The sequence below is a fragment of the Dicentrarchus labrax genome, unplaced genomic scaffold, assembly GCF_905237075.1.
Source record: "Dicentrarchus labrax unplaced genomic scaffold, dlabrax2021, whole genome shotgun sequence".
In the NCBI taxonomy this organism is placed as follows: Eukaryota; Metazoa; Chordata; class Actinopteri; family Moronidae; genus Dicentrarchus; species Dicentrarchus labrax.
In genome coordinates this window covers 21,648,968-21,673,281 of record NW_026136712.1, presented here as the reverse complement: position 1 = coordinate 21,673,281, position 24,314 = coordinate 21,648,968, and the positions used below count along the sequence as shown (strand labels likewise).

The following is a 24,314-nucleotide window of genomic DNA, read 5'->3' as shown; positions in this document are numbered from 1 at the left end:
CGTTTGGACCTCAGTATTTCTAAAACCCTGCGTACAGTGATGCTGGTGAGGTAACCTTTAATGAGGAAAAAAAAGTCCTTAAAAAGGATAAAAGATGTTTAAGGTGCTGAATTAGGGTTTAGTAGGGCTTTTGTGGTCCAATTCAGGCACTGAGTAAGTTATATATGAAGGTAAACAGCACGTTTACTTTGCCATGAGATACTATGGGAAACTTATGCCCAGCACAAGGTGGCAGTGCAACTGTCCCCACCCCCCAAGCATTACGAGGTCTGTGCTGGGTCTCTCTAACAGGATCAGAAGCCGAGGGAACTTCAAACTCGAGCCCCCGAGTTGGAGGTCTGAATAACATCACGAGCTTTTGATTGATCTATTCTGGAAAGATGATAAAAAGAATACATGTTTTTAATGGGATTACACAGTGATGCAAATCAAACCAACCAAGCAGCATCTGGTTACTTTTGTCTGTCTGGTTACTTGACATCAAAGTGACCTTTTGTTCTTCGACGAGAACCATGATCCACCTCGGACAGATAACATGAACATTACAGGAAGCGAAGACACAAACCAGACATTTAAACATCACTTTATTGAAATTGTTGACACTGATATTGCCTTATTTATAAAAATCTGATCTGATGGTACTTTATTAGCAATATTAGAAATACACTTGTTCAGTCTGTTACAGCAGATCCTCATATTCTAGGATGTAAAATATTATTTGTCATTTACAAAAATCTAAGACAATAAACAAGCTTCATCACACTTATTCAGTTCACTTATTTCTGTGTGACGTTCTGGTTGATACTAAACAAATGGGATTCCACCACCACAAACATGAAGAAAACGTACATGTTTTTCATATAAACTCTGCTGACTTTACTCACAATAGGGGACGTTCCTTAAGTCCACCCTCTGACTTCTGACCCTATTTTTTTTTTTTTACATACATTCACACTCTAAAGTTTTGGTCTAATCTCATATTTCTTTACATAATTTCTTTTTACACAGAATATAAACAGTAATACAGTTGACGAAACCACCTCACCACGAGGTCCATTCAGTGGCTGTGTTGGAGCTTCCGTCTGGATCTTGTGATCTTTTCTGAACGTTTTAAAGACTGTTTGCTTTCAGGTTGAGATTGAAAGTTCATTTTTGACCTTGGAAACAGCAGTTGACAAAACAATCTCACTTCAAGGTCCATATAAAGTGTAAAAGCAATTATTTTATCCACTTATATCTTTCATTATTGATAATAAACATAAATCTAAATGTTACAATAATCCTATAAAGATTATAATTATTAAAACCTGTATATATATATATATATATATATATATATATATATATATATATATATATATATATATTCCAAATAACTAGCCTCTGTACATTACAGGTGTTGTATTCTTTCTTTCTTGTAGTTTCGTCACTGAAGGAACGCAGCTGCTGCGGTCGGCATAAATCTACACCAGTGACAGTAAATTCGAACAGTGAGCAGTTTTAATGAAGGGAAAAATAATCAAAACATCCACATAAACCTCTCAAACTGCCCCTGCAGCATAACTGCAAGTCTCCTCTGTCCATTTGTTTTTCCATTGTTTTAATTGGCCAATGTTAGCATGCTAACACAGATAGTAAACATGGTAAAAATTATACATGATATACATCAGAATGTTAGCATTGTCATTGTGAGCATGTTAGCATCCTGACATTAGCATTTAGCTCAAAGCACTGCCTGACAAAGCCACTCGTGTGGTGGTATTAGTCTTAGTCACCATTCAGCAAACAGCCACAGGTTGGAACTGAACTCGGGCCACTGCGGTAAAGACTCTACCAGGTTTGCTACCATGCGCCCTGTGTTAGTCTTGTTAAACTATGAAGGGTTTGATACTCAGAGGACAGATCTTGGCTCGAGTGTCACTTTAAACAAAAATTACACAAAAAACAAAGATGCCACAACTTTGAACATTCTGACAGTGAATGAGATTCAGTAGCAACCTTAACATTCGTCTTTAGCTTAGGTTTCTTTGAAGAAATGGACAATGTCTGACCGCCTCAAACATCATACTTTATTCCTGGACTTGCGAGGTCATTTGGCAGAGTCAAACTGTCTTGATGTTGACTGTCTGCTCGAGATGTTGAATCAGTTGGTTCGGGGCGACTATCATTCACAAGCTCCACAGTTAGCATTGGGGGTTTCAGTAGTTTTACGTGATGATTTTGCCGCTGTGACCTCGGAGAGGGGCGTGGGGAAGATCTAGGAGAATGTCGCGGGGAAGGGCGTGGGGAATGTCGCGGGGAATGTCGAGGAGAGGGCCGCAGCTGCTTCTTGTGTTCATAGTCCTCAGCGCTGACCTCAGGCACCAGCACTTTGGCGGTGTGATTGAACAAGGTGTAATCCACCCTGTAGTTCCTCCTGCTGACCCTGATCATCTCCTGGAACAGCTGACCCCAGAGGATTTCAGCTGGAGTGTACGAGGTACGGGTCTGATGCAGCATACCCGTGGAGTCGTCCGTGTAGGTAAAAGAAACCACCAGCTCGAAGTCTGCTTTACGCAGATCTACCAAGCTCATCTTGTACAGAGGGCTGCCGGGTTCGATCCTGTGGAAGACAGTAGTGGGCGTGACCAGGATGACATCCCTCTGCTGGATGACCAGATCTTCGTAGGTCACGTCCATTTTCCCTGTGGCATGCACCGTGGAGCGGACAATCTGGGCACGAGCCACCCCCTCCACCAGGTGGTGCTTGCGAAAGTCGCCGACTCTCCAGGAAAGACACAAGTAACCATCACGAAGATTGATGACTGCACAGTTGCTGAAGCCCACCGTCTGCGCCCTCTTTCTGGCCGAGGCCATTTTGGCGACAACGATTCCGATGACAAACGTGTCGATGAAGCAGCTGATCACATCTTGCACCGTGACGACGATGATAGCAATCATGCAGTTCTCTGACATTCCTCTGAAGCCGTAGCCAATGGTGGTTTGAGTTTCAAGCGAGAAGAGGAAAGCAGCCGTGAAGCTGCGCACCTCGTACACGCAGGGGTCATTTGTGTGGTCTTTCATGTCACCGTTAGCGAGAGCGATGACCCAGTAGAGGATGCCGAAGAAGAGCCAGGACAGGATGTAAGATAGGGCAAAGATCAGGAACATCACCCTCCATCTGATCTCCACCAACGTGGTGAAGATGTCAGTCACAAACAGCAGCCACTCTTCGGGAACATGGCGGAACACAACGTTACAGCTGCCTTCTTTGCGTATGTACCGGTATTTCTTTGGCTGAGGTCCATTTTCTGTCTTCACACTGATGTCTTCAGTCGGACTCACTGATGCATATTGTTTATGCATCTTCCAGGAAGTCTGTAGGAAGATAGCAAAGAACGGTTAGCAATTTGGTAAATATCATTATCAACACATCGACTTTGAGCCTTTACGTTAAAGTCACTGTTTAGTATTTTAGTTGTTTGCCTGTCGCAATGTATTCTTTTATGCTACCATTGGGGGGCGACAGAATCTAAAATTTGTAAATAATACAGTATATGAAGACCAGCTAATTGGTAATATAGTCCCTCCAGGATTTGGCAGGCTTTTTTAGGGATTGTTGAGGCCTAAAATGATTGATTTCACGACAGCTTTTATAAAACATCACAATGTTTTTAGCCATTTTTTTGCAATTAAATTGCGGGAGAAAGTGAAAATTGTAAAAAATAGTTTCAATTTTTGTAATTTTTGTACCACTATGCTTTTAATCTCAGACATCTGGCCCACTGGTCACTTCCGCCGGAGAGGGCACCACCTTGGATTTGAACTGAGAAGTCCTTCTTGTATTCATCTCTGCCCAGCCACTTTGGAGTGTTAAAACTCATCCTGTTATTTTGGATTTGCAGATGATACAGTGAAAACAGTGTCTGCAAACTATAACTCAGATCCTTACTGTTCCCTTTAACATGGCTATGGCTTAATCCAAAGCTTCGTATAGGTAAGAAACCCTTTTACTGGAAAATGTGGGCTTATATGAAAAATATAGTGTCCCAAATGTCCTGTGAATTTACAAAGACCTTTGTAGTTTGTTGGTTTGTTGTTCAACTGACCCAAAACACTGAGAGGAGGTCATTAGAGTAATGCAGGTCACAACAGCAGGAGCAGACAGACGAGTCTGAAAACAGCGACTGAAAGCTGTCTGATCTCTGACCCACATGAGGACGTTGAAGTTCTCACTTGCAACACGAATACACCAATCTGACACGGAAATACAGACTTTTGTTGGGGCTGTAAGTAAACCTCTGCACTAGTTTAGAGGACTATTAAAGAAATATGCATTTCACACAGATTTTAGTTCCATATTAAAGCACATATGCTGTAGTATTACATATAAAGACACAAAGTAAGTATAGATTAATTCATGTATTGGCCAGTATGTGTGTTTCCACAGTTGGAAAAGGAAATTTGTGACAATGAGTAGAATTTATGCAAATCTTGTGTAAAATATAAGTTCAGAGTCAACAAAAGTCATTTAAATTGACTGTTGTCATGCTGCAACTTCTACACAGGTCATTCAGAATACACCCAAAGGGCTTTCCCTGTTGCTCTGATACAGAAAACAGCCATTCACCTAAACCAGTCTTGCCCATTTTCCGACTTTTTCTTTTCCAGCCGCTATTGTTGGAGGAAACGATTAACAGCAGAGTCTTCCGTGTATCAAAAACATTGGCAGATGACTGGAAATCTCCAACCTCTCGCTCTCCCTCCTGTAGTATCTAATATAAATACATAATGAGCAGCACTCTGCTGACAGCAAAAAAAATAACTGACAAGGGAAAAAAGTCTATGTTTTGATGCTGGTTTTCATTTTTTGTTTGTTTCTTTTCCGTTATGGGTTGTACTCATAATTTCATTCACATGTTTTCTTTCATATTTTGTCTCCAATTTAGTTTTTTCGTGCTTTGATTGCTTTGTAGGTCTATTTTTAAGATAGCAATCTGGGAATGTTTACCATGCATGATTTTCTTTTTCCTGCCTCTTTCGTACTGTGTCAATACATTTAATCATAACGGGGCAGTTGCCTGGAGATGCAGAACCCATTGCAACAGTTGCTTGGGCTGCAGCTTGTTTCCTGCTGCTGATGTGCCACCGATTCTTTTTATTCTTGTGCAATAAACCGAAGGCACATAAGGTGCAGCACAAACCTGAGCTCCACAGAATCCTTGCAGTTTTATAAATATCTGCACTCTACATTTAATGCTGCTGATGGGTTTTACAAATTGAGCAGATGCTATAGTGCATTAAATGCATTTAAAGTCACTTTTTGACTGTTTTATCAGCGTCTGACTAGCATTAGTTGGTTTAAACAGCTGAAATTATGTAAATGCATCAAATGCTGTACAGATACAGAAGACTTTTCTTTAAATCTACTTAAACAATCTGTTTATAGTAGGATGCTTTCATCCCCAGTAACATTAAACTCTCTGTAAACATACAATAATGTTTCCATGCAAAGATTCGCTGTTGTCCAAAGCAATGTCCCAAGACCCTTTTTTTTTTTTTTTAAATCTGGGTGGAGGTCAAAGAACTGTCAGAGGGCCAATAAAGGAAGCGCCACAGGACCGAACTGGTCTAAGTTAGCAGGGGAAAAATGAATGTGGAAACTGGAATAGTGTCATGGTGCGATCACGGGCAGAGGAAGGATCAATCACAGCCAAACCACTGAGAGCATCCTCTACGCCCAAAACAAATGGGGTTTGAATCACCGCTATCTGACTGAGTGAACTGGGCTCCAGTCACAGACTCCACTTTCTCCTGGCTACAGCGAACATCCCCAATGCCAGACTGTGGAGCTCACTCCATGAGGTCATAGAAATAACGTCCTATTAGCTTCCCATAATCCCCTCCTAAATACCCTGATATGGACAAAAGGAGAAAAATGCAGCATCCTACTGGAAAATCCAAGAGACGCTGAGTGACTGCAGCATTCGTAGGTTATCAGTCTGAAATCAAACCTCAATCTGCAGATTTGTATTCTCTTAAAAAATGATCAAACATGCAGTTATCTGTTCTTCCTCAGTAGCACTACACAGGTATGCTGTCTGTTAGCTTATTGATGCTGTTCTGTGCTTTTACAACTTTGAATGAACTTGAATTTCAGTCTCAGCTGCAATGATCAGTCGATGGACAGAAAATGATCTGGCAACTATTTTCAGTTGACGTTCATGGTTTTGAGTGAAATATCTTGACTCCATTCAAATGATCCTTTAACCTTTCATTTAGCACCATAACCATTAATTTGTCCATTACGTCAGCCTCATATGTAATAATTAACAAATTTTAGCTTGCTAACATGCTAAACTTAGATGGTACACATGGTTAACATTACTTCCTCTACAGCAGAGATGCATCCATTTCGGTATTGATTCACCGTTTGTAATAATTTTTTAAGAAAAAATTTCCAATTTCTGAGATTTCGGCTTCTCTAATGTAAATATTTGTATAAATATTAGTTTCTTAAGCACATTTCACTTTTACACTGGAATATCAATGGATGGACTTTAGCTTATTGTGAACTCAGAGTATCCATTTTACAGCCAAATAATGCAAATAATTATTTCTTTAAATCAAACTCATCTTCATGAGGAAAATGTCCCTGAACTGGAAGGGTATTTATGGTTTGGTTTAAATAGGAAAACACATCACAGCATTTAGAGCATCAGGAGGGGGTAGGGTTGTTAGGAAGATCTTATTTATTTCAAGAAGTCGACGGTATTATAGGCCTTTCATTTCAGTACTGAACTGCTATATTTAACTTCACTGTCATAAAACAAATATCTTTATAAAATACATCATATTTCACAATTAAAGCTGCAGTAGGGAACTTAAACAAAAAAAAAGCTTTTAGTTATATTTGCTGAATCTTTCACTATATCCTGACAGTAGTACATGAGACAATTAATGTATGGAAAAATCAGCTTCCTCTGGCTCCTCCTAGTGCCTCTAATGGCAACTGCAAGAATCCACCAGGCCCAAACAAAAACAACCGATCAGAGCCGAGAAAGATAGAAAGACACTTTGGGTTGGAGGCTTGAAGACAGTTGATTGTTGAGTCACATTTACAGAGTCCCAAAGACTGACTTTGACTCTCTGACAATGAGACTAAACAATCAACAGTCTTTCTTGGCTCTGATTGGTTGTTTTTGTTTGGGCCTGGTGGATTCTTACAAACGTCATTAGGCGCACCAGGAGGACCCAAAGGAACCTGATTTTTGCACACATTAATTGTCTCATGTACTAATGTCAGGATACATTAAAAGTTTAAGCAAATATGACAAAAAATATTTTTATAAAAAATGTCCCGCTGCAGCTTTAAGTGTTAATGCTGCAGTTCAAACAGTAGTTCTGCTCCAGTTGTCATCAAAGAAAGTGAAATAAATGAAGTCTGAGCCCTCGCGGGCACAAAAGTTAAATTAGGATCCTGCCACTTTGTGTCATGTGGTCAGCTAATAAGCTAAACCTCAAAAGACACAATTAATCCGCTCTTAATTCCACATTTTTTAACGTGATGTAACTGTTGTCGTAGTGATTTTGACCATAATAGCATCTGGAGTATCGGGCCATGAAAATACTTTTTAATTAACACTGAATGTTTTTTAAATGGTTCAAGATACTGAGGAAGAATTTCCACCACTCACAAGTCTGCTTAATATACCGGCGCAATATATAAGGGATTCTGTTGTTTTTCAAGCACTAAAATGCTCTGCTAATTAAGTAATTAGCATTGTTACTGTATCGTGTGGTTTTCCCCCCACCGAGCAGCACTTTTCAGTCTGCCCTGATGGTTCCCGGTATTGTGTTGACCCACTAGGTTGAGCTGTTTTCTCCACATTCACTCTGTGGAGCTTATGACCTGAAACAAGCAGCTCTGTGTACAAAACAAGACATCAGACAGAACAACCACTTACAACCAAAACACGTCCTGACCTTTGGCATAAAGTTTCCACTGCACTTTCTCTGAACAAAGCCACGATTCTTTATATTCCTGAGGTTTGTTGTTCACAGTAAGATTTTCCAAGAGGGTCCTTTTGTATTCTAAAGTTAGACTAAAGGTCTGTCATCCACTGCTGACAATAGGGATGGAAGGATGAACTCTGGAAACAACTTAGGCAATTGGCTTGTTTCCTCTCCTGCTTGGGGCACTTACAACTCCATTACATGCTCACTTACTGCAAATGACATTGTGCCACCCATCTGTGGCTCACTGGAACAGAACCGGGTACACGGGTGGCTAGTCTTAGCTCTTGCCCTGGGGCTTTCTGCCACCTCTAATGACCTTCGAAACCTCAACGCTGCAAAATATTTGCGTCTTAGCCTCTCGCTCGTTTGTCAAATGACCCGTCTGGCAGCGCTCCACTTGTTTGAGGACTTTTTCTAGAAACAAGTGTCAAATTTGTTGTCGCTGATCTGCATTGGAAGTCCTCTAAAATGCCGTTTAAAGGCCAGAACGCTTTTACGTGATCAGGTCAGGGGTTGTGTCGTCTGTTCCTGAAGGTTAATGGTTTATCCAAGCTTCAAAGTGCCAAGTGGAGCAGAGCGCGTGTTTGGTTTTGCTCCATCAGAAATAGCGTTTAATGTTGCTTTTAAAGAGGAAGCACTTGAAACCAGACGCAGGATTTGTAGGCCTGTAACTGTTCGTATATCAGTCCGTTTGAGATTTTCCTCTCTTACTACTGCTGTATGATTTGTCTTTAAGACCAACGTGACCTTCAGAATTACCAGTCTAGCACAACTCAGTGTTTTAAAGCTCAATAGTCTCATATTTATGAAACAGAGTCAGTCCTGTTGTGTCAGCAGTGATGCCTCTTCTTCTTCCAATTTGTGCAATATTAACTGTTTTCTTTCGCATGACATCTGAATTTTATCAGATTTCACTGTGAAACACGATCGCAAACATTACTTATCACCTTGAACACATCTTGTTTTGTGTTTTAACCATTCAGGCATTGTATTACCACTCTTAATACTGCAGCTCGGGTTACCGATTGTTCTACTGTCCACAACCTTCACTTACTTGTTGCCTCAGCTCAGTTTGACACCTTCAAACAACCAGCTACTTGTAATTTTATAGTATGCATCTGGTTGAATGGTCAAGAAGGGTCATATATGTTATTCATAAGCCACTTTAAAGTCTTTTTAAGAATGTACATTATTTTCCAGAGCATTTATTCTGAGTAAACAGTAAAATAAACACTTTTTTTTTGTATCTAAATGCTTCCACGAGACCAACATATCTTCAACAATTCACAAGATTTCACAGAATTCACAGATCTCCACATTTAATATTGAATTTAACAGTTTGACATTGCAATTTCTGCATAAATGTAACAGAAACAACAGATTTCCCAGATCGATGCCTACCTTGTCTGTAACAGTAAATGCTGGAGGAGCTGCAGGAACGTCTGTACCTGGGGAGGGAAGCTCTCCGAGGGGCTGTACAGTAGCGCCAACAGTCACCTGGTGGAATGAGCCGGGCCTCTTGTCACTGCAAAAACTAAAGATTAACACCTCCCTTCAGCATCACATGGTGTCACACAGACAGGTGAGTGTTTGTATCTCTGAGTGTGTGTGTCTGCAGGTGGATGTGAATATTCATGAGTGTGAATATTCATGAGTGTGTGTGTGTGTGTGTTGGGCTTTGGTGCATGATTGCACTTTGTGATATGATACCTTTGTTTAAAGCAACACACTGTTTGGTTGTTTAGGAGAAAACTACACAAGTCTTTCTTCTTATTCCAATATTATATTGACCTAAATGTTGATTAAATATGTATCTCATATTGAAATAACAGCTGCTGTCTACTTAATTTAGCACCACTTATTCTTAAAAAGTATTAAGTTGAAAAGCTTGAATTAAGATATAAATGAAAGTTTAACTTGGAGAACAGGACTACTGAAACTGAGGTGACACACAGAGACTTTTTTGACAAGAGGAGCACTGACTTGAGCACTGGCCTTTCCAGTTTTTCCATCACTAAATTTTTGCCTCTTTCCCAACATGCTAGCATAACATTGGTTAGTACCAATATATGCGTTGGGTCATTTAGTTTAATATGATGTCAGTATCTTCAGTCTACTTTTAATACAGAGCCCACTACAGCCTCTGAAAGACAGTGCGGAGTGGAAGAAGAAAGGGGTGGAACCTGGGGTGGCCAATCAGATTTCAGGCCCTCCCTCTGGACACGCCCCTGGTGACACAATCAGTCAGATCCTTTGACTCCAATCCGAGCGTCAGTCACTCGCCCTGGTACGCCCAATTCATTTTTTTAAATAATATTTATATGGATTTCTCAACATTCCCACATCAATGAAACAAAGACCCACAATCTGAACGACAAACCAAAACAGAACCAAACAAACATTTTTCACATTCACAGTTTCACTGCACATACGGGATGAAACGTCACGGTGTCGGCTGTCGGCAGGCTGAGGTGAACAGCAGGGGTCAGTGAATAAAGGATCGGACTTTTATCGGCTTTATCTTAGTCGATATGATCCATTGAAAAATACCCGGACTGGCCCCAAAACACCATCACGTTTTCCAGAGAAAAACATGATTTGTTTAGTGTGGACACAATTCTTCTATCCCTCACGCTCATAAACACGTTCAAATAATGTATTTAAATCTATTTATAAATACACCCAAAAGTGGAATTTACAGCCACGCAGATAGTTTTGGTTTCATTTGTCTAGTTTTTTGCCTAAAATAATTAGTTATTTAATCAGTTAGTCAGTGGACAGAAAAATTATTACAACTAATAATCACAACGTTTTATTGTCTCTGTCTATTTTCCAACATCTTATAGAGTAACATATACAGCCTATACTGTGTAACCATCACATAATCCCATCGGTGGTATGCAGGGAGGTTTCAGGATTTTAAATTCAAAAAGAAAAAAGAGACTGAGGATTAGTGTGGGATTGATATTTGATATTGGCCAGTACACTATGATTAGATATTACTTTCTGTTCTATTCCATAATACAAACCTACCAGAAGGTTTAGTTTCTACTCAACTTAATCTTTAGCAAAGTGTCAGTTACTCCGACGGAAGCTTTGCTTTTCCTGCGCATGGACAACATAAAACAACGTTAACGTTTTTGCTGCTCTATTAGAATTTGATCTCCTCTTTCATTCATAACAGCAAATTACAAATTGGTGAACACTGTCCTGTCTTTGTGCCTCTCTTTTTCAACGACTTGACCAGAGATCCCTTATTCCCAGCATGAGACTCCTTAGAGAGCTTAACTCAAATATCTCTGCCTCGCTTAATAACCACTTTGCAACCGAACTCATTGTCCCTAGCTGAACAAAAAAAAAAAAAGCCTAACTCAGGTTTCAAACATAGAAAACTATTGACAGTCAGCCTGTGGTTGGTGTGGAGAAAAGGCTTGCAGGTCTTACGTATTGTGATAACACGGGCGGTTTTTCTTATGTACCCACAAACAGATCTGGGACGATGGAAATGGGAGACTGCTGTCAGGTCAACGTGACATTTCCATCCTGGTGGCGTGTTAATGTTTATTGTATGAATAGTGTGTAAGTGTCAGAGCACATGGCTACTGAACAGTGTTGTGTAATGGTGTTTTGTGCCTTTTAACTAGCCTTTTGAGCCGCCCTCACTTTCTCAGCACACACTGTAGTTGGGGAAAGGTGCTGAATGGATAAATAAAAAGCCGGAGGCAGGTACACATTGCCATAAAAATAGAGCATTGTGCAGCTTTGTTACGACAGAGGCTGAAAATGAAACTTGGTGTAAAGAAAAAAAAGTCAGTGTGGGTGTTGGAGTAAGATGCCACTTTCAGATTATGTAACCCTCTATCTGGAAGGTCAAGTGTGTAGGATTTAGTGGCTTCTAGCCGTGTCCGCAAAATGCGTGAAATACAGAAAACACGATTCTTATATTCAGGTGATTATACTACATTATAATGAAAACAGTTATGAATATTAAATTTTATTTCTGACAATAGATTCCTAAATGTTACACACAATTTTTGGATTTACTGATACGAGTCGGATATCAGTTTTAACGTTATAGATGTGACTACATCAGTATGTGGACACCTGGATGGATGTAAATGTAAACTTGATGGTCTGATTCTAAAGTCATGAATCTGTTGACTGAAGCTTTGCAGCAAACAGCGTCTCCACTCTACTGAAAGGTAAAAGGTCAACGCCAGGGTCTCGCCACAAGTGCTACGAGAGTAACGTTAGTGAAGCGTGGCTCACACGATTTACAGTGCGCCATCAAATCTGAAAAATCGAAAGTTTGGAAGACATTTGGATTCTATAAGAAGGAATCTCGTATCTCACATGTTCTTGCTTGTGCTAGCTGTATCAGCATCCACAGATTCCTCGCCGCCTTCGTAGGTGTCAAGGTACAGCTAGCACGAGCAACAACACACAAGATATATAACACTTTCCAGACACTTTTATAAAGTTGGTTTATTTTAATTTAGAATGAAAAATAAATGTCTACATTAAACAAATGTTAAGGACTGTATCAGATTGCATCGAATTGTTCCAAATTAAATCATATCGTAAACCATAATAGAGCTCTATGAAATGTTAGCTTTATTTACACACTAACTTGCAAACATTCATCCTGTAATATTTCGCTTTTAAGAGTCATTAAGGTTTAACCTCTGGGGACCATAGATCTCGTTCTCATCTGTAGTTGTAGAGCTCTCACTCTGGACTCACAATCACAATCTCCTCATTCTCATGGAGTCCCAGTGGCTAAAATAATACATAACACATTCAAACAGCTTTAACCACGAGGTACGACTGAGAGTTTGATGAGGTTCTGTGGGTCATTCAGTCATGAAACTTATCCTTCCAGTGTTTTGCTGTGACAGCACTAAATGCTCACTGGCTCCTGCTGCAGGAAAACTAAGTAATTCAAGCTATTTGACACCTTTGTAAAATCTGTAGACTAAGAGGGCAAGGCATATGAAATGACTCAATGGTTTTATTTTTCTAGTTGGAGAACAGTGGGGGGTCCTCACAGTAAATTTCTCTGGGTGTCTAAGAGTATGTCTGTGAAAGAACGCCAGTTTTTATGTTTATGAACCTGACTGCATTCTTTAAAAGTGAAGAAATCTGTGTGTGTGCATGTGTGTCCACGTGTCCATTTGTGTCTGTGTGCGTGGAAGTGTTACCAGTGCACACAGTTGGTGGGTTAACGGGGGTCTCAGCAAAAAGTGGACCCATAACAAATCACCTCATTTCCAGGAAAAAGAAATAATTTGTTCCCAATAAAAATGATCCACAAAAATACATGAGCACGATGTTGTGCGCAGAGCTCTGATCAAACGTTCGAACACGAAGCCAAGGCACAAAATTAAAGAGGCCAGAAAGATTTCAGGGTGTGAAATGCAGACACTGGCTGCTCTCTACGCGTAGACCCTTTCCAAAATTTCAATAAAAAAGGAAGACATTTTTAAATAACAAAAGATTAGTCAGGATCTTTGCTGACAAGTTGCATCACAGAAAAGGTGAACTGAGGTAGCGGTCGATTTCAGTTTCAATGTATTTTTCTTCAAGTGAGGCACAGACTCACACAGCGTCAATATGGAAACTATGTACCCAGTCTGCAGGGACTCCTGCACCTCGTGATGGGTGAAAATGAACTAACGAATATTCTTGACCGACTCTTTTTAGTGTCTATAGTTACCAGGTCAGCCTGTCAAATGTGAACTCACTGTAAATGAAAAAACATGAATCCCTGACTTTTCGTTGATAAGACCACTGAGTATATAAAATGGACAGAGTTTAAACCTGAAGTTTATGTAATTACCAGCAGGGGGCAGCTCCATTGGCTGCAATAACACACAGATATCATTCAGTCTTACGGAGAAATGAGCCGAACAGTTTCCTGATGAGTTTCTGGTCTCAGTCTCTAGTTTCAGTCTTCTTCCATACAGCATGATGTTCATTTAGTAACTGATGGTCCCATTTAGAGTAAAATAGACCATAAAGCAGGGTATGCTTTAGGGCGGGGCTACCTTGTGATTGACAGCTCATTCTCAGTGAGTCCGTCCAGCTCAACGCACCAAACGCAGATCAAACCATCAAACTAGGCAGTGCTGATCAGATATGGATCCAGATTCTGTTGCTGTGTTGACTATTTCTCTCCTAAAATCTGTTCACAAACATATTTTACTGTTTATCTGAAATACCAGATCGTGTGTGACCAGGCGAGCTGCCATTGTTTCCTGTGAAAACTGATGAGAGCAGCTCAATTCGCAGTATGTCACCTCCGCTGGCTCTGACAAACTGTCATGGCGACAACCAAAATGTCAAACTCAAGGCTTCAAAACAGTACTCCACAAACCAATGGGTGACTTCAAGAGAGGTTCACACTTGGACTCAACGTATTGCTTCCAACCATTCCAACCAATCTCCAGCCCTATATGCCACTCACACTGCCCACGCCCACTCGCTGTCATCATAAGATATTGCTCACGCTGCCTGCTACGGTGGCACAGACGCTCAAACATAGGAAGCGGGACAACCCATGAATGAGTCAGGTTGAGTCTGGCAGCTACACTCACTCACTTGAGCTGAGTGGGATGACTTGCCCAGGAAGAATGACAAATCTGTAACATCGTGTTTAGGCTTACATAGCCTACCTACATAGCAGTGGGATGCTGAATTAAAATGAATACTTTATCTTTATTAATGTAAACTTATGATGACTGGTAATGCGTTTGAAGAGCAGTTCTGTGGGGCAGCATCACTAGCTGTCGAACGTGGATGTATTATAACGGGATGTCATGGAGACGCTAACAACTCGAAAAAGGTTTAAAACATTTTATACATCTATCAACCATTGGCTTGTATAAAGATGGACGACATGACAGCTCTCTGAAAGTGAAACCGAAACATCTCGATCGCCCTCTGGTGGCTGACTGCAGCGTAGGTCATAACGCCCTTTCTTATCACACTGATGTCTGTTAAAGTGTTTTACTGATCAGTTTGGTTTTAATTAGTTACTTTAAGTCATGGGTAAGAGGGTTTCACGCCATGATTGCGATTTAGTGGGCCGGACTCGATACCACGATACCAACCCTGATCACTACTGCGCAGACTCTGGCTCAGAGTGGCTTCATTTTTGTACTGTGGGAGGAAGTGGAGACGTCCATCTTTTATATGTCGATGGTTTCAATTTGAAGAAATTGATTCTGTGAAAAGACTCAACCTGGCCATGGCTACTTGCACTCTCTGTTGCAAATCAGGAGTCAGAGTCCTGGTCGGAGCTGCTGGAAATCAGCTGGGTCCCTCTGCTCCTCAGCTAGCAGTGTTTAAACTTCCCCTGTCCTTTGAGCTCCCAGTCCGGGTACAGACAGCCAATAGGACAGGTGAGCCCTGCTCAGTGTTTCCCACTGTTGTACAGTAGCAACAATAATAATATTCCATAAACCAATCACAGCTCTTACATTTAGTGTAATAATGAACTAAAATACACATTATGTTTAGGTTCTGTGCTGCAGTACCCACAGCTGTCAGTAGCTACACTTACACAATATATTTTTAGACCTTTCTTTTCTTTGGGGATGTGCCAGAACCCGCTGCCATGCTGGGTGTCCACTCAGGAAGCCCTGGTGGTAAATGTCCCAATCCCACATTTGTTTCCTGTGTGTGTGTGTGAGCATGTTTTTGTTTGCGTGTGTGTCTATCTCTTGGCCATCTGCGCAGCGTGTGTGTGCACGTACATGTGAAGAAGCGTGTGAGCGATTGCATGCATGCAGTGTGTATGCTGGCATTTAGCGGGTTTGTGTGGTTGGCATGAAATGATTCAGTGTGTCTTCTCCTGAAAGACAGAACAAGCAAACAAACAGCTTTGCAGTTAGGAAGCTTGTCGGCTGTTTAGCAGCTGCTGGAGTTCGGTTCACTGCGGTTCAGCTGCCTGATAATGACTCCTAACAGAGCAGGGAACGCTGGGCTGTACATCCTGCCTCTTGTTTCACCTTGTATCGACCGACCTGCCTTTCATGTTCATTACAGTCCACACTTCAGCACAGGATGCAGCCTCTCCCCTCGACTCCCTTCTCAAAGATGGGAACTCGCTGTAACATTTGTGAGGGACCAAAAAACACCTGAAAGTAGGTGTTTTATGCCTTTAATGGATAGTAGACAGTAGGGGTTCATCGCTGGTTGTTGGTTTAAACACTAGATTTGTCAAAAATAAACATATTAAGTGTGTATGATTGTTAGAAAATACACAATAGAGACAGAATTGGATAAAAAGTTAGAAAAAATTTCAGGAAAACTCATCTCTGATCAATATTCACAGGAAATAATCTGCTAATAAATCATCCAAATCGCTCGTTTTACACAAACGTCCAGTAATTATTGTGTTTACTTATTTGGGTTCATTGTACAGTTTATCAGTTGTTCTCTGAAATAAAATACATTTAGTCAGGGGTCGTCAGTTTACTCAGTGATAGAAAAGGGGTCCCTTAAGGAAAGAGGTTAGGAACCACTTGCTGTACATGAAGGTATTTTGCCCCCATACATGACTTTAATCTACATGGCATGAATAAATACTGCGTGTACTGGCAGATCACATTAGAAAATAAAATCTGAAACTACAATTTATCCTTCCTATCAATGATGTGAAACCTTTGAGGTTTTCATGTGACAACAAAACTAAACTTTCTATTTCACTCACTTGTAATGAAATACATTTACACTATAATAATGATTCTTGAATAGCAATAACAATACATAGTTTTATCCTGTTTGAATTCATTCAAATCCAGAGTAATGTCAGGTTGTTTGGTGTCTGTTTCTGTCTATGACGTTGCCGTGCTGAAGTTGTTTTGGAGTTACTCAATTTCTCTGGAAAAAAGACTTGCCAGAGGAATGAAGACCACCAGTATATTTTACTCCTCATACTTTCACGTAAATAAGATATGGAGCACAGCACAGGAAGTCTTTCCATTTCTTTACTCAAATAAAGAATTGTGAGTGGTGCTCAAACCTAGGCTTATTTTTGTCAAATTCAGAACCAACAACCAATGATGGACCCCTACTGTCTACTATCCATTAAAGGCATAAAACACCTACTTTCAGGTGCTTTTTGGTCCCTCACAAATGTTACAGGGAGTTCCCATCTTTGAGAGGGGAGTCGAGGGGAGAGGCTGCATCCTGTGCTGAAGTGTGGACTGTAATGAACATGAAAGGCATAGTTGCATGGAGATGTATAATTGTCACCCTGCGTGTCTTTATTCTCTTGTGTTTCGTCCGTCTTTGGATTACAGAAGATTTAGGTTAGCAATTGTTACTCGATTGTATAGGAAACAGCTGAAATTTCAAAATGCTCTTGTTTAAATCTCAATGCTCTTAAATAAGAGAACACACACACACACACACACACACACACACACTCTTCATGTACAGACCAAAAATGTGATAAATCGTTCAGGAGGGAATTTGGGGGTTCACTGCGCTGGCCGAGGATCCGTGATGTTCCAGTAATTTCCCTGTGTCTCTTGTTTCATTCAGAAGCAACTGCTATGTGTTGTGTGAATGTGCGTGTGTGTGCGAGTTTCATAAGCATTCTAGTGTCACGGCTCATGAGGCTGTGATGTGACGCTAATCTAGCCCAGCACCACCAGCAGGAACAGCTACTTTATGCTGGCTCTCAACCACACCGGATCGTTTGGCGAACTTTGGAGGTTTCCATATTCACTTTTCTTTCTTCTCTCGCTGCTTTTCAGCTGCTTCGTGTATCTTTAATTTCTCTTACTTTCAATATTGCTTCCTTATACAGAAGAAGAAATGAGACAATGCAACAGTGACGCCCGTAGAACGTATAATTTCCCATAGTTGCGACCGCTCTGCGCTCAACTGTCCGCCTTGAAATAAAGCACAATCTGTTCTGACAGCAAGCTTCTCATTTATCTGTATCAGCTGTAATTTTTTGAGCTCAACTAGAAAATGAAACATTTTTTTTATCTACAGGGCCTCTACGGGTCCTCTTCTACAGAGTGCTTGGAAGGCAGAGCTGTATTCAAATGGTTGCAATCTGCAGCTTCACCACTAGATTCCACTAAATCCCACACACTGGTCCTTTTAATCAGTGGTTTCCAGCCAAGGGGTCACCAAAGATTCATTGGGTTGATTTTAAGGCATGTAAGAAAGCTTAAAAAATATACACAGTAGGTTTATACAAGTCATCAGAGACAAGAAAACACTGAATTTGTCAAAAAATAAGCCTATTAAGTCTGTATGATTGTTAAAAATTATAATAAATCCATAATACAGACTTGAATTGTATAAAAAGTTTCCTAAACAGAAAATAATCTGCTCCAAATTCATCCAAATCACTCGTTTTACACAAACTTCCTGCAGTTCACTGTTTGGGTTCATATTATTAATATAATATGAAACATCCATAAAATGTCACTAAGTCAGTTTAATAAATGATAACAAAGGGGTCCCTGAAAGAGAAAGGTTGGGAAGCAGTGCTTTAAATGATCTTCTTTGTAGTGTAAATCAAAACAAAATGAATAAATGTCTAATATAATTTATTTTAATATCATATAATACTATTTTGAAGCACTGAGTGTACAGAACAGTTTTGTTTATGTTCCTTTTGGACATCAGCAGTGACCCTAGAACAGCACTAATGGGCCCAGTTGACTCCCTCCCAGACAATCCTGGCTCGAACTCTGTAATAATCATATAATGTGTAGTCTAAGCCTCACGATACTGCGTATTATTGCTTTAAGACATTAATTTAATCAAACAGACTCATAAAAGATTAAAATCTCCATTAACCTATTTGCTTTTAATCACAGATCAAATGGTTTATAAACCCTGTTTATGGTGCCATACTTAAGAGTTTGGATCTATAAAATCAAGGTGTCTGAAACTTACAGACAAAAAAACAATTTCCTTCGTCTATTTGTGCTGTTTACTGGCTATTATACAGGCAGTGTAAACGGCCTCTTAGGTACCTCAATAAAAACGGGGCCTGTGTTTGCTCAGCTCATACTATATTTTCATTTGGAAGCAGGAGCTACCGCTACATCGTGTTGTGTCTTCAATGCTGACTTTTGTTAGGATTTGGTGTTTTCTTTTTGCAACGTATCTGTTCCCTCTCTTGCACAATTATGTCATTTCTTTTTAAGTTCAAGTAACACGATCCGTGATCTAACATCCAGTCGTCGATCTGCCAAACTTCATGTCTTTTTGCCTGTGCTCGGACAAAATGATTCAACCTCTTAGAATCTCTTGGAAATATTTTTTGTTTAAACAATCTCATTCCAGCTGCACTAAAAATATCATCGACTTCAAGCGTTGTCTTGCGGTCTTGGGCTACAAGAGTTCGGTTCGAACATCAACTACAAAAGTTTCCAATCAGATTGACAGCGTTCTGCAGGGCAAGTGTTCAGATCTTAGCATGAGGTCGAAATTCAATGATTTGACTACAGCTTGCTTATTTAGCCCCTAATTCATCCACGATCTCCGTCAAGAAAGTCTTGGCTTTGTTTTACTTTAAACTCTGTGCTGAGGTAAAAATAGTTTTTAACACTGCCAAAGAGTTTACAGTCAGGAAAACTAGATTGCTTAGAAAGCTTAATGAGACCTGAAGCTCATTCACAAACTGTATTTGTGTGATTAAACTGATGCTTAGAAAGGAAAAACAGTAAACCACAAATGTATTTGCTTATCTTTTTTAAGACACATAGTTACACATTAATGTGTGTGAGACAATCACTTACTTTTCCGACTTGCTCGACTCTGAAAACTTGGGAAACAGGCACAGTTTTGATGCTTTCTTTTCAAGGCTTAATTGTCCTCAAATTTTACTACTAAACACTAATGCCAGAAATTAAATCCTATCAAAAAACGCTGTGTTCCTTGCTTGGAGTTCATCGTGGCTGGGAGTGTTGTGTTACCTCTAAAAGCATACAGTATGCACCTGGACACTCTCATTGTACATTAAACACCGCTTTAGAGATGACTGACCTGACAGCATGTGGGGAGTGGGGACAAAGTCCCGTCAGACCACAGAGCGCTCAGTGATCATTTGTTTTTTTAAACTACTGTGAGTTTAGATTTCACAGAAATGTAACTGTTTGAGTTTCCACTCCTAACACCCTGAAATTAGTTAACCAGTTAAACTTCACTTTCACTATCAGGAACAAGGGCTGAATGATTTGAGGGAAATGTTTAATTGTAATTTTTCTGACCAATATTGTGATTTAAGATTGTGATTATTATACGAATCCTACAAATTAAGCAATATTTGGCTGTATGCAGCATTATTACAGTGTCTTCAGGAGCTCACAGCCTTTTTTGGGGATTATTGCGGCTTAAAATGCCAGATTTTTTATTAATGCAGGCGACAAACAGAAACAACAAGAAAAATAAATAAATACATGTACAATTAGACAAAAGGGCAAGAGTACATGAGAAAGATAAATAAATCAAAATGAAAAAAAAAATTAATAGGATCAATTCATTGATTCAAATTAATACAAATATAGACGTTTAAAAATGCCTGATTTCACGGCAGCTCGTCCCTAAAAATCGCGATGCCTGCTGCGATGTTTTTATACTTTTAATTATTTATTTTCTTTTGCAATGTAGTTGTGTTAGGAAGTGAAAATTGCAAAAATAGTTAAATTTGTTTCTGTATAATTCATTAAAAATTAAAAATTTAAAGTTATTCTGCTGGCTGAACGGATAACTTAGGGTTCAGCCCTCCGATAACCTCTGATCAACCATCAATCATGATCAAACAATATCAATCTAAAATTAACATCTGGTTTACAACATAAATACGAATACTAATAGTTTAGTTCTGTTGGTTGCCAACTAAAGACGCTGTTGTTAAAACAATGTCAAATATAATTAAAATGGTTGTTCTTGTGATTTGAATATTGCACTTTCACATCGTGATTCCGATATAATAACGATTAATCGATCACCAGCAGGTACCGTGATGGTTTTTCTTCATCGCTGCTGTTCAGACGAGGTGCTTTTAGGTCTGAATGCTCCTCACCGGGTAACAAAAACACAGCACCGGATAACCCACTTCACCCTGACACACAGCTCTGGATAACCCACTTCACCCTGAGCTATATATAAATATTACGCAAGCAATTTGAGTGGAAGAAAAGGTTTTCCTAATGGAGATGACATTATAAATAATTTCTCCTTTTTTTCTCGTGTGCCCTCACTGCCACAGTTTGTCATGCAGCTCTGCAGTGATCACACCGGGTTGTACATCATGTGAATGTAAATGGCACATAGCATGAGAAAGGCAAATTAAAGGTCAGTTTCTCTTCCCCCCACCCGCCCACCCCCATCCAATCTCTCCTTCTCTTTCTCTTTTTCAACACAGCTTTGGAAAATTCTCTGGAGTTTATTTGTAGATTGAAACAGTGGAGGAGAATGGCTTGTAAGTGTTTCCAGCCATTTGGGTTTTTCCACGGTTTCCACTCACTTTTTGGTCTCGTCAGCACCTTTAAGGACGTATACCTTCTGCGGTTGTTGACTACTTTTCATTATCAGATCCTAACACTTAAAAAACTAATTGTTGCTTCTCTCAGACAGCTGCAGGGATGACAAATGGAAGAAAGTCGGGGGGGCGCATAATGCTTTTTGTTCTGGACAGTGAGCAACACAACATCAAAAGGAGGATTAAGAACTGTGGTAGGAGAGGACCTGACAAGAAGCGCAGTAAGATGAGAGGTATTGTGGGACTTGAAGCATTAAGAGAGCTGGATAACAAGCAAGAGAAACTCTGTGAACCCAGACACTTGAGAGTCGCAGTCGAGTTGAAAACAGAAATAGGGGAATATATATCTTCCCCATTCTGGAACCGCTGAAGTGGGTGTTGAGTCATTTGACTGAAGAGAGGATGAAGAAATGTCGAGAAACTGTGCATGTGTGAATACACGCCTCTTGAGGGAATAGTAATAAAGACTTTGCTGAAAGGACTCTTAGATTTATGGGCCCCGACCAGCACCGAGATGCTCAGCTGGAGGAAAAGAGGAGAAAGAGAAGTGGAAACTAGCTTGTGCTGCAGCCACCGTCCCTGCTGGGCTGTCACTGAGCCCCTCCCTCCGGTGTGTGTGGTTGGTCTGGCAAAGAATCGGTGGCAGCGGCGGCCGCGGAGGGGGGTCTTGTCCTCGGGGTCAAACCGACCGCCACCAGAGAGGGTCACGGCGTTCTGCGGGCCGGCGTGATAACAGTTCACCGAAGTGAGGACGAGCTGTTTTACAGTCGCTTCCTCTTTGTGTCACTCTTGAACTTGTTGGCAGTTCATGATCTCCTCTCTACGCTGAAGCCGCACTCTGCTGCGCCACCTGGCAGAAACACGTAACTGCAAGTGTTATGAGGCTTCTTTTTTTTTTTTAATGTGGAAAGTTTGTAACTTGACATTTTTTAAGAGCACAGTCCTTTGACCTGCATGGCTTCTGGAGGTAATTAAGAGGTCTGGTGAGTCTAGTTTTCTCTGGACTGTTTTCTGTCATTGTGGCTGCAACTAATGATTATTTTCAGCATCAGTGAGTCTATTGATTTGATTCTCAGCCACAGTAGTGTTCAAGGAACGGAACCACTTAGATTGAAATAACTGAAAAACGACTTTATGAATTCCCATGAAACTTTGCACAGACATTGAAGGTCCCCAGAGGTTGAATCCTGCAGACTTTGGTAATCTCCTGACTTTTCCTCTAGCGCCACCATGGGGTTGTTCTGACAACTACTGGATACATTTTAATAAAATATGCTTCATATAGATTGTAAGGGATGAATTTTAATTACTTTGGGGATCCTTTAACTTTTAAGGCTTTTGTGAGGCCAAAGTTTAATTTATTCAGTCAAATATAATAATTTGGATGTTCGTGGTTCCCAGACGATTAACCTGAACGAGTTTGGAGACCCTGACTTTTTCTCTAGCGCCACGATGAGGTTGACATTTAGTTACTGAAACAGCTATTGAATGGATGGATGGTTGTGACATTTGGTAGAGACATCCAAGGTCCCAAGAGGATAAATTGTAATAACTTCTCTAACTTTTCCTCTAGAGGTATCCTTTAATTTGTCCAGTAATTCGGTTTATGTCCAAATAGCAAAACTATTCCCATCAGCCTTAGCAAACATTAGCACACTAGCATTACACCTGCTAAACGTCACCCCTGTGACAAAGCATGAACGCTAGCATGACTTTAGACAATTAAAATGTGAGAAAATGTCAATCTTATTGATCACAGCAGAAAAAGCTGCAAATTATTACATTTGACACATATTTGGCACGTTTCCTCTATAAATAACTAATAATGGAAATAATTGTTCCAACAATGATTAACAACTGCGTGCTCTAATGTAACCGAGTCTGTCAGACTTGTTTCTGACTTTTTTATATTCGGTTTCTCTGTTTATGTGATTCGGGGTTGACAAAATATCGACAAGACGCCTTTCAAACACACAGTTTATGTCCACGGGGGAGGTGTTGGAGGAGTTTTACGGAAGAACAGTTGATATATTTTCACTTAAGCAGCTGGAAAGTCGAGCAATGAGTTATTTTTAAAAAGAACAACAGTTTAAGGCCTTACTTCTTTCAGTGAGGAGTCGCTGTACTGTAGTCACATATAAACATGTCCACTTGATCATGGAGAGGGCCCTGAGGCATGGCCCTGGATGGGGGCTTCATTCTGAACACCGCTGGTTCCTCCAGCTGGGCCTACAACCTCAACAGCATCACACACTCTGCCCCACCTGTGACAATAAACAGCTTCATTACCTCCTCCCGTCCACTGACGCCATTTAATGCTTTCACTGGGATCATCCTGGGGACAGATCCAACCAGAAATGTACTACTCTCTCATGCATTTACCCCCCCCCCACACACACACACACACCCTGACCTGGTAAAGACTGTGTCATACATTTGAGTTCATACGTAACTATAACAATTGTTCACTTTATTGTATTTATTAGACAACCAATCCTTACGTTTGATATACGTGATTTCAGAGTCAGACCAGTAACCCGTGAGGCAGAGATATCGATGTACCGCCGATACCAAGATATGGAGGACCTGCCGATCCTAATGCCAATCTGATGTAGATTTTGACCTCTCTGATATCTGTGGGGATGTAGTGTATCTCTCCCTTGTAGGATGATCAGATAGGTATGTACATACACTGGCTACGATACAACTCAGCATTTTAATATGGAACAATTCATTACGACACAGTCTGACACAAATCTTAACATTTGTTTAATGTAGACATTTATTTTTTGGT

General features: G+C 40.3%; 1 protein-coding gene across 1 annotated transcript; it reads right to left on the bottom strand.

Annotated features, from left to right (window-relative positions):
• Positions 1-567: 567 nt before the first annotated feature.
• On the bottom strand, positions 568-19,791 carry kcnj16a (potassium inwardly rectifying channel subfamily J member 16a). The gene is made up of 3 exons (XM_051416700.1): positions 19,776-19,791; positions 9,400-9,523; positions 568-3,357 (listed from the first exon to the last, which is right to left on the bottom strand). Exon 3 carries the CDS (start codon positions 3,343-3,345, stop codon positions 2,056-2,058), a length of 1,290 nt encoding a protein of 429 aa, XP_051272660.1. The 5' UTR covers positions 3,346-3,357; positions 9,400-9,523; positions 19,776-19,791; the 3' UTR covers positions 568-2,055.
• Between the last annotated feature and the right edge of the window lie 4,523 nt (positions 19,792-24,314).

What these genes read in the sequence shown, in the direction of transcription:
- kcnj16a (XM_051416700.1), bottom strand. Translation starts at nt 3,345, where the DNA reads ATGCATAAACAATATGCATCAGTGAGTCCGACTGAAGACATCAGTGTG.